The 18,364-nt window shown below is 40.5% G+C and overlaps 1 protein-coding gene across 1 annotated transcript in view; it reads right to left on the bottom strand.

The window, feature by feature from the left end:
• Nucleotides 1-3,940: 3,940 nt before the first annotated feature.
• Nucleotides 3,941-18,364, bottom strand: part of LOC123752295 (C-signal-like) — a 174,632-nt gene continuing 160,208 nt past the window's right edge. Inside the window, exon 5 of the mRNA XM_069315143.1 lies at nucleotides 3,941-6,318. Within this exon, the coding sequence (XP_069171244.1) occupies nucleotides 6,094-6,318 (225 nt within the window). The 3' untranslated portion in view covers nucleotides 3,941-6,093. The remainder of the gene's footprint in view (nucleotides 6,319-18,364) is intronic.

Raw genomic sequence — 18,364 nt, forward strand, 5'->3', positions numbered from 1 at the left:
GAAGCAGCCACCTTGCTGAAACCTCATCAGCTCGGGTTTGGGATTCCCCTAGGTTGTGAAGCTGCAGCACATGCAGCGCGGGCTTACATTGCTGATCTCCCGGACCAGAAGGCACTAGTAAAGCTTGACTTCAAAAATGCCTTCAATCAAGTCAGACGAGACGTTTTCCTCAGGGCTGTACACAACCATTTCCGTCCCCTTTACCCATTCATCCGATCGTGCTACAGTGGGGACTCTAAGCTTCTTTTTGGGGAGCATGAAAAAACTCCTGTGAAGGTGTCCTACAAGGTGACCCCTTAGCCCTCCTTCTTTTCTGCCTAGCTATCAAAGAGGTCACTGATAGTCTGACAAGCGAGCTAAACATCTGGTACCTGGATGATGGCACTCTAGCTGGAACTCCGGAAACCATTTTGGAGGATATAAGGAAAATCCAGGAGCAGGGAGCAGCCTTAGGCCTCATTCTCAATGCATCTGGTTGATACCTGGTTGATGGGGTTCTGGGAGTTCTTCTACTCCCCAAGCCCGGCCCGAGGCCAGGCTTGACTTGTGAGAGTTTGGTCCACCAGGCTGTTGCTTGGAGCGGCGCGCAGGCCCACATACCCACCACAGCCAGGTTGGTCCGGAACTCCTTGGAGGAATCTATCTAGTTTCCTCTTGAAAATGTCCACGGTTGTTCCGGCAATATTTCTTATGCTTGCTGGGAGGACGTTGAACAACCGCGGACCTCTGATGTTTATACAGTGTTCTCTGATTGTGCCTATGGCACCTCTGCTCTTCACTGGTTCTATTCTACATTTTCTTCCATATCGTTTCACTATCATCCAAATGTTAAATAATCTCCCGCAACCCAGACATCACTGGGCAAATAGAAAATGTTCTTCCAGACATTCTCGTTGTCGAGCCACCGGACTGAACTCTCCTGGGTGCCCCCATTGGCCCACGAGCAATCGAGGAGGTCCTGGTTGCAATAATCACTGACCTAAAGAGAATGCTGGACAGGATTGACAAGATTGATGCCCATGATGCTCTCTTTCTCCTCACAAGATGCCTGTCTCTCCCTAAGTTGACCTACTTTCTGAGATGTTCTCCATCCTACAGCAGCCCTAAGTTAAATGTGTATGACACCCTTCTGAGGTCCATGCTGGTGAAAGTCCTGAACCTGCCATTGGACGACTCTCAGTGGGAGCAAGCAACCCTTCCTGTAAGACTCGGCGGCCTTGGTGTCCGCACAGCCTCCCAAATTGCTCTACCAGCCTTTTTTTCCTCCTCCCATGCATCGCACGACCTCGTCAGAGATATTTTACCTGCAACTCTGAGAGATTCAGCAGGAATACACGAACCTGGTTTCACTTAATGTTCAAATCAGTGGGATGTTCTTGCAGCCCCAGCAACCATTATAGAGCCAACAAAACAACACAAACAGTCCGGCTGGGACCACCCTCTAGTGGAAAAAGTAGCTGATGCCATGCTCAGCGTCGCAACATCAGACAAGGAGAAAGCCCGCCTCAGAGTAGTGCGTGCCCCCCATGCAGGAGACTTCCTCCTGGCAGTACCCATGTCAGCAATGGGCACGCGCCTAGATCCAGAATCCCTTCTTGTAGCAGTGGCCCTCCGCCTTGGTGCCCCAATTCACACTGAATACAAGTGTATTTGCAACAGGGTGGAAGCAGACCAATACGGACTGCATGGGTTGCATTGCGGAAGCACAAAGGGCTGGCATGCAAGACACAACGAGGTCAATGACATCATCATGAGAAGCCTCGTCTCAGCTAGGTGCCCAGCGGAGAGAGAACCTCGCATCCTAGGGGTCCAAAACCCGGATTACCCCGCACTTCGCCCTGATGGCATCACCATATACTCATGGAAGGAGGGTAGACAGTTGGTGTGGGACTACACATGTGTATCCACCCTGGCTGACACCTATGTACACTTCGGAGCTGATCCAGCAGGTGGGGCGGCCAACCATAGGGAAATAGCAAAATCACTCAAGTACAGGCGACTGGAAGGTCGCCTGTACTTGAGTGGTTGCTATGGGAACATCTTTATTCCCATAGCGTCTGAGACGCATGGCCACTGGGGCAAGAGTGCCTTGGGATTTCTCAAGGAATTGGGTTCCAAGCTCATTGACGTCACCAGAGACCCAAGGGCTTCCAGTTTTTTGTTTCAGCGTCTCAGTGTGGCGATCCAGAGGGGAAATGCTTGCTGCGTCCTCGGTTCCTGTCCAGAAGCGGAGGAGCTTCAAGAGATCCATAACCTTTAGGCATTTGTCTTGTATGTTTTGTAACCTTTAAATACACAATAAAGGGGAAAAAAAAGGGAAGGGGGTGGTAGGAGAAAAGCACACAGAAACTGTATTGGAGGGGACCTACATTCCCTCCAATGCGTTATGTGTGGTTTCCTCCGAGGCTATGGGTCCCCCTTCTTCCAGCCAGAGGTGGTACTCCCTTCCCTTTTGAAAAAAAAAAAAAAAATATATATATATATATATATATATATATATATATATATATATATATATATATATATATATATATATATATATATATATATATATAATATACTTCTTCACAAACATCAATTGAACGGTTATGACACCTCTATCCAATGGGTCCCAGCACATTGTGGTATTCTCCATAATGAACTTGTAGACCAACTAGCCAATATATATATATATATATATATATTTATATATATATATATATATATATATATATATATATATATATATATATATATATATATATATATATATATGCGAACAAGCCTGAATGGTCCCCAGGACATATGCAACTGAAAACTCACACCCCAGAAGTGACTCGAACCCATACTCCCAGAAGCAACGCAACTGGTATGTACAAGACGCCTTAATCCACTTGACCATCACGACCGGACCCGGCACTCGGATAGTTATCTTGGGCATAGCATTTTACCAAATCACCTCATTCTTTGGGGCACACGTGAGGAACACAAATGCGAACAAGCCTGAATGGTCCCCAGGACATATGCAACTGAAAACTCACACCCCAGAAGTGACTCGAACCCATACTCCCAGAAGCAACGCAACTGGTATGTACAAGACGCCTTAATCCACTTGACCATCACGACCGGACCCGGCACTCGGATAGTTATCTTGGGCATAGCATTTTACCAAATCACCTCATTCTTTGGGGCACACGTGAGGAACACAAATGCGAACAAGCCTGAATGGTCCCCAGGACATATGCAACTGAAAACTCACACCCCAGAAGTGACTCGAACCCATACTCCCAGAAGCAACGCAACTGGTATGTACAAGACGCCTTAATCCACTTGACCATCACGACCGGACCCGGCACTCGGATAGTTATCTTGGGCATAGCATTTTACCAAATCACCTCATTCTTTGGGGCACACGTGAGGAACACTAACCTCACGCATTTGTGTTCCTCACGTGTGCCCCAAAGAATGAGGTGATTTGGTAAAATGCTATGCCCAAGATAACTATCCGAGTGCCGGGTCCGGTCGTGATGGTCAAGTGGATTAAGGCGTCTTGTACATACCAGTTGCGTTGCTTCTGGGAGTATGGGTTCGAGTCACTTCTGGGGTGTGAGTTTTCAGTTATATATATATATATATATATATATATATATATATATATATATATATATATATATATATATATATATATATATAAAAAAAAGGGAAGGGGGTGGTAGGAGAAAAGCACACAGAAACTGTATTGGAGGGGACCCACATTCCCTCCAATGCGTTATGTGTGGTTTCCTCCGAGGCTATGGGTCCCCCTTCTTCCAGCCAGAGGTGGTACTCCCTTCCCTATTTTAAAAAAAAAAAAAAAAATATATATATATATATATATATATATATATATATATATATATATATATATATATATATATATATATATATATTGTCAGACCACAGAGGAAAATTAAAACAAGAATTTCCTTAATTACTTTCGTATATTAATACATCTTTAGAAGGAGTTAGTTTCATTTAGTGTTTAATAAGATCGAGATACCATAAAAAATTATTTTGTATTGTTTCTACTCTGAGTTTAACTAAAAAGTTCCATAGAATTACCAAGAAAATGGTTAAAATGTATTTTTTCTGTGTTCCCTAAGCAATTAGAATAATACAATGATTTAATATTTAAGCTGGAAACCTGAGTCTACCCTATTTGGCTTTGGGAGTTTTCTACTCCCCCAAGTCTCCTGAGGGCCATGCCTTCTGATGCTAACATGATCTCTTGGGTTGTTGCTTGCAGCAGCCTTCAGACCAACATATCCTATATAAGGTAGCAGATCCGACACTTCCTATAAGACGTTTTTTCAATTGTCTTGAGAACATCCATTTGTATTAAAGTTAACGCTGTATGGATACCGGAATACCATCTCAAGCAGAGGATGGCGGTTACCAAACCAACTATCTATTTTCACAGCGGAATTATATGCCTTGTATCAAGCTCTCCAAATCATCACAACATTACCAGTTGGGATATATACAATCTGTAGTGACTCCAAGAGCGCGATTCAAGCAATTTCGTATTCTTCGAAAACATGCAAGGAGATTGTCTACCCTTGCCTTCAACTTCTTCACAAACATCAATTGAACGGTTATGACACCTCTATCCAATGGCTCCCAGCACATTGTGGTATTCTCCATAATGAACTTGTAGACCAACTAGCCAAAGCGATGCACGACACGCCTCACCTCACCCGTCATCCAATTTCCCATGTTGCACGTAAAGGAGCCTTCAAAGATACCATCTCCCAGGATTTTGCAACAAACTGGAAAACGTTATGCTCACCTTTGCACTATGGGTCCATTAAAAAGACATGGGAAACTTGGAAACATGTCAGATATAAAAGCAGAGAAATTGATGTAACGATGACCAGATTAAGGCTGGGACACACCAAACTAGCAGCACACAGCTCTAAGTACAGAACAGACATCAACGAACTCTGTACTCACTGTCAGGTGCCTGAAACAGTCGAACACTATCTCCTGCACTGCTTCCGACATTATAGTGCCAGAGTAAATTTCAAACAAGTCTTTATCGCACTTAAAATACCCTTCACCATCGAGCATATATTAGGAGGCGGTGACCACTCGTTACAGGAAAAATACCAAATAGTCAAAGCACTGGCTAAATATCTCCAATCGACCAACAAATTGGGTCACATCTGACCCGTGCCACATTTATACCTGGCGCCACCAACAGCTAAACACAGAAAACAACTACCTCGTCGCAACGCCAAGGATCAGCTGACGCCATAAACACAACACACCGCCCTACGGTGCGGCAAGTCTCCCTCTAACACACACCTCTGTTTTAATCACCGTTCCTCTATCTACAGCACAACACAACAAGCACCTTGGTAGCTCCGATCATCTTCAACATAAACGCGACCAACAACATCAGTACTGGTGCAGTCATCGGGAGGACAAACCCTTCATGCAAACTGCACCTACTATCAACAAGAAGAAGAGAAGTATTAAAGTTATTTATTTTATATGAAGAAAGGAGTGTGAAGAACCCTGTGCCACAGATTTTCATAGTCTTCTCTGACTGCAAAAAAAAAAAAAAATATTAATTACGTTCACAAACATTATTAACATGGGATTTTTTTTGCGCCCTAAACTTGCGTTTTAGCTTGCTGCAGTCAACACCATCCTAGACCATCCTAGACATAGGAAGGACCATCCGTCGTGGCCTAAAATAAACAGACGACCTTCTGAACTCACTAATTACTAATACCAAACCAGAGCAGGAGGCAGACACAGACGGAAAAATACTGTGAAGTAGCATTGACATCAGTATTAGTATTAATTATAACACATTAAGAGTAACTGCTAATTGGGTAGCGACCGCACGCATGAAGTTGGCCTCCACTTCTCTTATAAACTATGGGATATACATTGTAATAAGAACCCAGGAAGTTATACTTATCTTTCACGCCCATACTACAGTTATGTAAAAGATTATACACTACAATTTAGACAAGTGAAATTTAGGTGTTTTGGATATATACAATTATTAGCTAACATTGTATCAAGATTTGTAAACATAGCTGCAGTTAGGAATAAATCAAATCACCAAGGCAGAATATCTCCCGTGTAGGAGATCATTCGGCCATTGTGTTTCTCAGACAAATTTCTCAGGACATTAAATACTTTGCTGATACTTTCTTGAGGAGTCAAGACTGCTGTAGGTGATGCCATGTCAGTCAGCACCGCTCCAGGGTGGATCGCCACGAACATTATACCGTCTTTCACAAACTCCAGTGACAGTATTTTTGTCAACATATTTAGGGCTGCCTGAAATAATAAATACATTGTCAATGTTAATGATAACAATGTTAATGTTGCTATTATTTGAACATAACAATAATGTTTTGAAATTCATACAGACGTTATCATTACATTTATACCTATTTAATGTAGACGCAGAGAAAGATGTGACGAGCTACAACAAGGAGCAGGAGAAGATGGAGGAGAGGAAGGCCTGATGCTTTTCTAAGAAGAAGTAGATAGAGGAAAGAAGGAAGGGGGGAACCATTATGAGAAAGCACCAAGCCATTACGACTATAGCACTTGGAAGGGATCAGAATAAGGATGTGGTAGAGGAGGGAAGGAATGATGCCCAACCACTTAAACGGTCGGGGATTGAATGCCAACCTGTATGAAGTGAGACTATCGCTCTACTGTTATGTCCAAGAGGATGGAACAGAGGAGACAAGGATATTTGCTGCAGTAAGCAGTTAAGGTACATTGATGATCGAGAGGAGTGATGTTCTGTCCTCTCGTACATTCACTAAACTGATGTACTCAATTGCCCGAACCAAACCTAACGAGGACCCACGACAAGAAAATGGGACATCACATGAATTTTGGGACCCTCCATAATTTATATTACTTCACTCTTTGACCATAAGGGCCCAAAACTAATTAATGTCTAATATTTTTACACAGTGCAATAGATATCGAAACAGAAATAGTAAGGTCACTGGCCGGTGACTCGAGAAGAAATACTAGTTGGAGCGTTGGACAGTGGTGGAGCTAAGAATATATCTGTCGTTGTGGGATTTAGCTAATTTTGAGTGATTAAGGGATGTTTTAAGAAGGATATATTAGGTGGACCTAAACATTGGAGGTGGGATGTTCTTGTGACTCCAAAGGAAAGAAAATCCCAGGAACCTAGTATACCATAAAATAACTGAGTCAGATAATGATATTCCTAAATGAATATCCATTCAATTTCTAAGTCAAATTAGAACAACAGTTTGGCTAACTTTTCTAAAAATCTTTAAAAACGAAAAAAATGGAGTGCAAAACCAATCCTTGAGGAAAGAAGAGCAGGGAATGCAAATACACATCCATGAAGGTTTTTCAGACAAATTACAAAAACAAATTTGGGAAAATCTTCTCCAGCAAGGGGTGAAAAAGTAGTGACACACGAGCCAAGAGGCGCATGCAAGCAAATTTCTCTGTTATACAATGCAGCCCTTTAATTCTTTAAACCTAAAGCTATAATATATATATATATATATATATATATATATATATATATATATATATATATATATATATATATATATATATATATATATATATATATATATATATATATATTATTAAATATGACCGAAAAAGTAAGATTAATAATTCTAACACGAATTTTTTTCTCGATCTTTCGTACGTTTCTTTTCACTGTTGGTGGTAATTCAGAAATCAATTCTCCAAAATTCATTTTTATTTCTAGTCTGACGCGACACTTGAGCGCGTTTCGTAAAACTTATTACATTTTCAAAGACTTTAGCTTACACATACACAATTGAATAGAACTTACACATCTTCGATTTGTTTATATCTACATTTGAGTGAGGTGGATGGGGTGAGGTGGTATTAATAGGGTATTAAATTCCGAAACACAAGACAGAACACGAAACAATGGGTATTGAATGGAAGTGATTTGTAGAACGCCTATTGGTCCATTTTTCTTGATGCTTCTATATTGGAGCGGAGTCTTGAGGTGGGTAGAATATAGTTGTGCATTAATTGGCTGTTGATTGCTGGTGTTGACTTCTTGATGTGTAGAGCCTCGCAGACGTCAAGCCGCCTGCTATCGCTGTATCTATCGATGATTTCTGTGTTGTTTATTAGGATTTCTCTGGCGATGGTTTGGTTGTGGGAAGAGATTATATGTTCCTTAATGGAGCCCTGTTGCTCATGCATCGATAAACGCCTAGAACGAGATGTTGTTGTCTTGCCTATATACTGGTTTTTTTGGAGCTTACAGTCCCCAAGAGGGCATTTGAAGGCATAGACGACGTTGGTCTCTTTTAAAGCGTTCTGCTTTGTGTCTGGAGAGTTTCTCATGAGTAGGCTGGCCGTTTTTCTGGTTTTATAGTAAATCGTCAGTTGTATCCTCTGATTTTTGTCTGTAGGGATAACGTTTCTATTAACAATATCTTTCAGGACCCTTTCCTCCGTTTTTGAGCTGTGGAAAAGAAGTTCCTGTAAAATAGTCTAATAGGGGGTATAGGTGTTGTGTTGGTTGTCTCTTCAGAGGTTGCATGGCGTTTCACTTTCATTCTTATGATGTCTTCGACGAAACTATTGGAGAAGCCGTTGATGACTAGGACCTGCCTTACCCTACAGAGCTCTTCGTCGACTTGCTTCCATTCTGAGCTGTGGCTGACGAGCACGGTCGACATAAGCGTTAACAACACTCCTCTTGTACCTGTCTGGGCAGTCGCTGTTGACATTTAGGCACATTCCTATGCTCGTTTCCTTAGTGTAGACTGCAGTGTGGAAACATCCGCTCTTTTCCATTACTATTTTTACACAGGTACCTGATGTCAGACATCTGCAGGAGCTGAAGGAGGCATTTGAGCAGAGTTCTGTGCTGCGTTTCACTTACGAGATGGAAAAGGATGGGAAGCTGCCCTTTCTAGATGTAACAGTCATGGAAAAGGGCGGATGTTTCTACACTGCAGTCTACACTAAGGAAATGAGCATAGGAATGTGCCTAAATGCCAACAGCGACTGCCCAGACAGGTACAAGAGGAGTGTTGTTAACGCTTATGTCGACCGTGCTCTCAGCCACAGATCAGAATGGAAGCAAGTCGACGAAGAACTCTGTAGGGTAAGGCAGGTCCTAGTCAACAACAGCTTCTCCAATGGTTTCGTCGAAGACATCATAAGAATGATAGTGAAACGCCATGCAACTTCTGAAGAGACAACCAACACAACACCTATACCCCTTATTAGACTATTTTACAGGAACTTCTTTTCCACAGCTCATAAAACGGAGGAAAGAGTCCTGAAAGATATTGTTAATAGAAACGTTATCCCTACAGACAAAAATCAGAGGATACAACTGACGATTTACTATAAAACCAGAAAAACGGCCAGCCTACTCATGAGAAACTCTCCAGACACAAAGCAGAACGCTTTAAAAGAAACCAACGTCGTCTATGCCTTCAAATGCCCTTTTGGGGACTGTAAGCTCCAAAAAAAAACAGTATATAGGCAAGACAACAACATCTCTCTCTAGGCGTTTAACGATGCATAAGCAACAGGGCTCCATTAAGGAACATATAATCTCTTCCCACAACCAAACCATCGCCAGAGAAATCCTAGTAAACAACACAGAAATCATCGATAGATACAGCGATAGCAGGCGGCTTGACGTCTGCGAGGCTCTACACATCAAGAAGTCAACACCAGCAATCAACAGCCAATTAATGCACAACTATATTCTACCCACCTCAAGACTCCGCTCCAATATAGAAGCATCAAGAAATATGGACCAATAGGCTTTCTACAAATCACTTCCATTCAATACCCATTGTTTCGTGTTCTGTCTTGTGTTTAGGAATTTAATACCCTATTAATACTACCATCTCCCCATCCACCTCACTCAAATGTAGATATAAACAAATCGAAGAAGTGTAAGTTCTTGTAGAGAGGGCAAACCCGTCTCCAGTCTAAGAGTTTCAAGCCTGGTCCACATGGGGGCTCCCAGTGCAGCTCTCATAGCATTGTTTTGGGCAACTTCAAGCTTTTTCCACTGTTGGTGTGATAGATTTGTGAGTGCAGGTGCGGCATAATCGATCACTGATCTGACTGCCTGTACATAGTATGTGCGAAGGACTTGCAGATTGGCTCCTCCAGAAAGGGAGGTTAGCGACCTGAGGATTGCCGTCCGGGCCGCAGTTCGCTCTCTCAAGTATGTGACCTCAGCATTAAAATTCATATGTGTGTCCAGGATGATTCCTAGATACTGATAGGTGTCGACCCATTCCTATTGGTTGACCCTGTACTGTGAGTTGGATGTTGGGCTTCGCTATTTTTATGGTCATGGCCTTTGACTTTAAGGGGTTGAGTTTGATCCCAATCTGTTTTGCCGCTTTACTGATGCAGTCTAAGCATTTGGGTGCAAGGCGCGCCGCATCCCTTCCTTTTATGATGATGACAAAGTCGTCCGCGTAGTTTAGCAGCCTGCAGTGATGTGGGAGTTTCAACCTCATTATTCTTTCCATTAAACAGTTGAAGAGAAGAGGGCTAAGAATACCTCCTTGCGGTGTACCATTTTCATGTCTTTTGTACTCAGAGACTGTGCCATGAAGTTTTACTCTTGCTTCTCTGTTTATGAGACAGTTTTTGGTCCAGGAGAGCAGGTTGCCTCTGACCTCTTTGTCAATGAGGCAGCAGAGAATAGCTGGGGCGCTAGCCAGTTCAAAGGCTTTTTCGAGGTCCAGGAATATCAGCATTCCTGGTCTGTCATTCAAGTGGGCTAACAGAGTTGTAATACATTCCACTGTGCCAACTCCTCTTCTATAGGCATACATATCATGGTGCAGTTTAGGCATTTTCCACTCCAGTCTGTTGAGTGCCATTCTGTCAGCCGTCTTGGCTGCACAGCTTTGGAGAGAGATGGGCCTGGGATTAGCTGGATCTTTGGGTTTTGGGATCGGCACTATGTCTGCTCTATTCCAAGCAGAAGGTCTAGTTTGAGAAGTCCAGGCTAAATTAATTAACCTTAGGTATGCAGCGTCTCCCTCTGGGCCGAGGTTTCTAATCATTTTATAGGTTATTTTGTCGGCTCCAGGGGAAATATCACAAAGGACAGCTACAATTATCAGTAAGATAATTATTTCTTCTGATCCAATCCCAGTACGGCAGGCCTTGGTGGTTGGACTAGGCCAAAACAATGGAAACTCTTGGGTTGCAAGAGCAGGAAAAGTCCTAAACAGACTACATTTAAAAAACATGATTCTTGATAGAGAGGGTGATCATCCACACCCAAATTACACTCCTTCCGCGCCGTGGGAAGAGCCTACTTTCAAAATAGTAATAGAAAATCTCCCAATGAAAAAGGCTGCCTAGGATCCGACAATCCTAAGGCGCATAATAGAAGAGCAAATGTATAGCATAGCAGTAGCAGGAGCCACCCACATCTTCACAGACGGATCGGTGGACACAGAAATTGAGAGTGCTGGTGCTGCTCTTTGCACGACCAGCGTTCAGGCATATTGGAGACTGGGAGGACTAGCATCATCAACCCAAACTGAGCTGTTTGCCATACAACAGGCATTCGCATATGTGATTGCACAAAACACTCAAAATGCAATCATACACACAGACTGAAAAGCTGCACTTCAAATACTAGGACAAAAACAGTGGAAAGATAATGTGGAAATAATTACCACCATTTTGTATCAAGGAGCAGTCGCTAAAGGCAAAGGCCTCAACATAACTTTAAACTGGATCCCATCCCATATTGGAATCCCATTAAATGAAAAAGCTGATGAAATTGCTAAATTGGCAACTCGTCATCCAGTGATACATAAAACAATTCAACCCAGCCTAGAGAACATAAAAAACATCATCACCAAAAAACTCTCACATCTCAACAAAGCCTACCTGCACCAAAGAATAGCTGAAGGTTCGCCATCTGCAACATGGTATCTTCAGGCAACCAAATTAGAAAGGTTAAATATCCCAAAAGGAATCCACAGGGAAATAGCAGTTAGGCTATATAGACTACGTCTAGGTTACAGATGCAACTGGGAGATTGGTGAACCCCGACAGAGAGAGTGCATCTTCTGCCAAACTGTCACAGAAAAGCCATTACTTCACTATCTTCTGGAATGTGAAGTAACCAATGACCTTAGAAGAGCTTTAAGAGTTCCTGAATCATGCAGTGGCCACCCTGAAGCCATCAACACAGCCACTCTCCTGGTCAACAAAGGTGTCCAGCAGCTGGACACCCTCATAAAGACTATGAAGCAGTATCCTCCCCCACGATAACAGCCTGATGGTTAAATGCAACCTCAGAATACTGAGAAAAAAAAAATTGTACCACTTACGGGCTATTCATGCCCGTGCCACCTCTTGGGTGGCTTAATCTTTATCAATCAATCAATCGTGTAAGTTCTATTCAGTTGTGTATATATAAGCTAAAGTCTTTGAAAATGTAATAAGTTTTACGAAACGCGCTCAAGTGTCGCGTCAGACTAGAAATAAAAATGAATTTTGGAGAATTGATTTTTGAATTACCACCAACAGTGAAAAGAAACGTACGAAAGATCGAGAAAATTCGTGTTAGAATTATTAATCTTACTTTTTCGGTCATATTTAATAATATATGTCTACAGGAAAGACTGCTACCAAAATATACTAATATATATATATATATATATATATATATATATATATATATATATATATATATATATATATATATATATATATATATATATATATATATATATATATATATATATATATATTGTGATGGTAACGCGTTGGTGTTCGGCTGTTCAAAGCTAGGGGTATGGCCTCGTCACATAGAATAAAAAAAAATAGAAAATCTGGAACTTCGTCTGTGGTGAGGTAAGGAGAAGACACACAAAACACAAGTAAATTTTAACAATGGAATTTTAATTACGTTAAATAAACAAAACATGAATAAAATGGACATACAAATTCGTATAATAAAATCAATCAATCAAAATAATAAGAATAATTAAATGTCAAAATGAAAAGTTACGTTAAGACAAGTGAGCAATAACAAGCTGTGCAATATACAATAAAATGAGAGGTGCAGGAATATTGGCTTTAAGCTATCACCTCTCTTAGTACACGTAAGCCAAAGCTTACGTCTACCAGGAAGACGTGTTAACCGTATGAAAGCACTGAATATTCTGAGGACTGAGGTCGTGGCGGCCCCAGACATCAAGTAGTATGGTGGGTGGAGGGCAGTTGCAGCTAGACCGGCGGCCAATCAGCGAGGAGCCGGCAACAAGACAGGTAGTTTGGCGGTTTGAGGCTGAGCAGGTGTTCCTGGCTGCATACGTTTTGCTCTCTGGCAAACCTTGGAGATGTTGTTGTCGTTGTTGGACATTTCTTCCATAGTAGTTTTATATATTTGTAACGACGTATTTGTGGAAGGAAGAGCAGGCTCAATCTCTTGAAGGAGATTATCGTCACAATATATATATATATATATATATATATATATATATATATATATATATATATATATATATATATATATATATATATATATATATAAAATATATAGATGGGAGTACCACCTCTAGCTGGAAGAAGGGGGACCCATAGCCTCGGAGGAAACCACGCATAACGCATTAGAGGGAATGTTTAGATCCCCTCCAATACAGTTTCTGTGTGCTTTTCTCCTACCACCCCCTTCCTTTTTTATTTTTTGTGCTTTATTATGCATTTGATGGTTACAAGATATACATGGGTTGATACAAAAATAATAATGCAAAAAAGTGCTTAAAGGTTTGGATCTCTTGAAAAACACAACAATGGGAAACATTGATGAATGTCACAGACGGGTTCGATCATTGTTGCAAGTCAAACACTTCTTCGAATTCCTCTGAAGTATATAAAAATTCCTCTGAAAAAAAAAAAAAAATATATATATATATATATATATATATATATATATATATATATATATATATATATATATATATATATATATATATATATATGTATATATATATATATATTATTATAGGTTTAAAGAATTAAAGGGTTGCACTGTATAACAGAGAAATTGCACTGTATATTAATTCAGTTTTCCTGAATTAATATATTTTTTCTAACTTGTTCTTATGAAATGATAAAGCTACCCATTTCATTATGTATGAGGTCAATTTTTTTTTATTGGAGTTAAAATTAACGTAGATATATGAGCGAACCTAACCAACCCTACCTAACCTAACCTAACCTATCTTTATAGGTTAGGTTCGGTCAGGTAGCCAAAAAAGTTAGGTTAGGTTAGGTTAGATAGTCGAAAAAACATTAATTCATGAAAACTTGGCTTAATAGGCAAATCGGGCCCTGCATAGTAGGCTGAGAAGTGCGTTCTGGCTACTAGGTACGACATATATATATATATATATATATATATATATATATATATATATATATATATATATATATATATATATATATATATATATATATATATATATATATATATATGCAAACAAGCCTGAATGGTCCCCAGGACTATATACAACTGAAAACTCACACCCCAGAAGTGACTCGAACCCATACTGCCAGGAGCAACGCAACTGGTATGTACAGGGACGCCTTAATCCGCTTGACCATCACGACTGGACAAAAGGAAGTGATAGCCGAAGCTATTTGAACCACTTCCCCGCCGGCACTCGGATGGTAATCTTGGGCATAGCATTTTATCAAATCACCTCATTCTTTGGGGCACATGTGAGGAACACAAATGCAAACAAGCCTGAATGGTCCCCAGGACTATATACAACTGAAAACTCACACCCCAGAAGTGACTCGAACCCATACTGCCAGGAGCAACGCAACTGGTATGTACAGGGATGCCTTAATCCACTTGACCATCACGACCGGACAAAAGGAAGTGATAGCCGAAGCTATTTGAACCACTTCCTCGCCGGCACTCGGATGGAAATCTTGGGCATAGCATTTTATCAAATCACCTCATTCTTTGGGGCACACGTGAGGAACACAAATGCAAACAAGCCTGAATGGTCCCCAGGACTATATACAACTGAAAACTCACACCCCAGAAGTGACTCTGGGGTGTTGTATATAGTCCTGGGGACCTGTTGTATATATATATATATATATATATATATATATATATATATATATATATATATATATATATATATATATATGGACGACATATTCGACCTCGAGACACAGAAGAAGGTCACCACCAAAGACACCTAACAAGCAGAACTTATTGTGGAAGGAGGAAAGAATCGAGGCAATTACAGAAGCACCATACTATCCCCAGAGCTCAAAGCAGCAGCTAAGAGCCTTCGTGAGAACAAGGAGATAGTCGTCAGAAGAGGTGACAAGATGGCAATATACGTCAATCTTAAAAAAGACGAATATCTGGCGAAAATGAACCTCATTCTCTCTGACCAAACTAAATTCCAAAGGGTAACGAAGGACACTACAGCCGAATTGAAGGCAAAGGTCAACAAATTGATCGAAACTGTGAACGCCAAGAAATCCGGACTTCACCTGCCAAAGAGTATTGGGGAATATAAGCCTGGATACGCGTATGGAAATGTCAAGACACATAAGCCTGGAAACCCACTTCGGCCAATCATTAGCCAGATACCCACACCCATGTACAGACTGGCGAAGCGACTCAACGGCTGGCTGACTCCTTATGTCCCTTGCACCTTTAGCCTGAAGTCTCCAAAGGAATTTGTTGACTTACTGCGGGGAACACGGGCCACAGGGATAAGAGCCTCGTTGGACGTAGAATCACTGTTTACCAACGTACCTGTGGATGAAACAATCGAGATGATAGTGGACAGAGTGTATCGTGATCCAGCATGTAGTCCTCTTGACATACTAGAAAACATTCTAAGGAAACTACTCCAAGCTTGTACTAAAGAGGCACCCTTCTTGAGCCCGGATGGGCACATGTAAAAGCAAGTAGATGGGGTCGCTATGGGTTCTCCCCTAGGTGTCCTGTTTGCAAACTTCTACATGGGTACCATCGAATAAAAGGTCTTAGTCGACATGAACTTGTAACCGGCTATATACTGCATGTATGTTGACGACGTTTTTATACAGGTACCTGATGTCAGACATCTGCAGGAGCTGAAGGAGGCATTTGAGCGGATTTCTGTGTTGCGTTTCACTTACGAGATGGAGAAGGATGGGAAGCTACCCTTTCTAGATGTAACAGTCATGGAAAGGAGCGGAGATTTCCACACTGCAGTCTGCACTAAGGAAACAAACATAGGAATGTGCCTCAATGCCAACAGTGACTGCCCAGACAGGTACAAGAGGAGTGTCGTTAACGCTAATGTCGACCGTGCTCTCAGCCACAGCTCAGGATGGAAGCAAGTCGATGAAGAACTCTGTAGGGTAAGGCAGGTCCTAGTCAACAATGGCTTCTCCAATGGTTTCGTGGAAGACATCATAAGAAGGAAGGTGAAACGCCATGCAACCTCTGAAGAGACAACTAACACAACACCTGTACCCCCTATTAGACTATTTTACAGGAACTTCTTTTCCACAGCTCATAAAACGGAGGAAAGGGTCCTGAAAGATATTGTTAATAGAAACGTTATCCCTACAGACAAAAATCAGAAGATACAATTGACGATCTACTATAAAACCAAGAAAACGACCAATCTACTCATGAGATACTCTCCAGACACAAAGCTGAACGCTTTAAAAGAGACCAATGTCGTCTATGCCTTCAAATGCCCACTTGGGGACTGTAAGCCTCATAGAATTCAGTATATAGGCAAGACAACAACATCTCTTTCCAGGCGATTAACGATGCATAAGCAACAGGGCTCCATTAAGGAACATATAATCTCTTCCCATAACCAGACCATCACCAGAGAAGTCTTAACAAAAAACACGGAAATCATCGATAGATACAGCGATAGCAGGTTGCTTGATATCTGCGAGGCACTACACATTAGAAATCGACACCAGCAATCAACAGCCAATTAATGCACAACTATATTCTACCCACTTCAAGACTCCGCACCAATATAGAAGCATCAAGAAATATGGGCCAATAGGCCCTTTGCAGTTACTTCCATTCTTCCCATTAATTTACCCAATATATACCCAATGTTTCGTGTTCTGTCTTGTGTTGAAAAATTTGTTCACCTCATCCAAAACTGTTGTAACATATCACCTCACCCAAATCCAGGTATATAAGATGAAAGCTGTTTAAAATTATAGCATAGAAGAACTCTGTTTAGTGTTTGCATGTTATAGTTGTGTGTGTGTAAACTAAAGTCTTTGAAAATGTTATAAGTTATTACGAAACGCATTCAAGCGTCGCGTCAGACTACAAACAAAAATGAACTTTGGAGAATTGATTTTTCAATTACCATCGACGGTGAAAAGAAACAAGAAATATTGTGAAAATTCGTGTTAGAATTATTAATCTTACTTTTTTGGTCATATTTAATAATATATGTTTACAAGAAAGACTGCTATCAAAATATACTAATATATATATATATATATATATATATATATATATATATATATATATATATATATATATATATATATATATATATATATATATATACATATATATATATATATATATATATATATATATATATATATATATATATATATATATATATATGTTGTACCTAATAGCCAGAACGTTGTACTCGGCCTGCTATGCAGGGCCCGATTTGCCTAATAAGCCGAGTTTTCCTGAATTAATATATTTTCTCTAATTTTTTTCTTATGAAATGATAAAGCTACCCATTTCATTATGTATGAGGTCAATTTTTTTTATTGGAGTTAAAATTAATGTAGATATAGGACCGAACCTAACCAACCCTACCTAACCTATCTTTATAGGTTAGGTTTGGTTAGGTAGCCAAAAAAGTTAGGTTAGGTTAGGTTAGGTAGGTTAGGTAGTCGAAAAACAATTAATTCATGAAAACTTCGCTTATTAGGCAAATCGGGCCTTGCATAGTAGGCTGAGAAGTGCGTTCTGGCTACTAGGTACGACATATATATATATATATATATATATATATATATATATATATATATATATATATATATATATATGTCGTACCTAATAGCCAGAACGCACTTTTCAGCCTACTATTCAAGGCCCGATTTGCCTAATAAGCCAAGTTTTCATGAATTAATGTTTTTTCGTCTACCTAACCTACCTAACCTAACCTAACCTAGCTTTTTTTGGCTACCTAACCTAACCTTACCCATAAATAAAGGTTAGGTTAGGTTAGGTAGGCATGGTTAGGTTCGGTCATATATCTACGTTAATTTTAACTCCAAT

The sequence above is a fragment of the Procambarus clarkii genome, chromosome 81 (genome assembly GCF_040958095.1).
Source record: "Procambarus clarkii isolate CNS0578487 chromosome 81, FALCON_Pclarkii_2.0, whole genome shotgun sequence".
Lineage (NCBI taxonomy): Eukaryota > Metazoa > Arthropoda > Malacostraca > Decapoda > Cambaridae > Procambarus > Procambarus clarkii.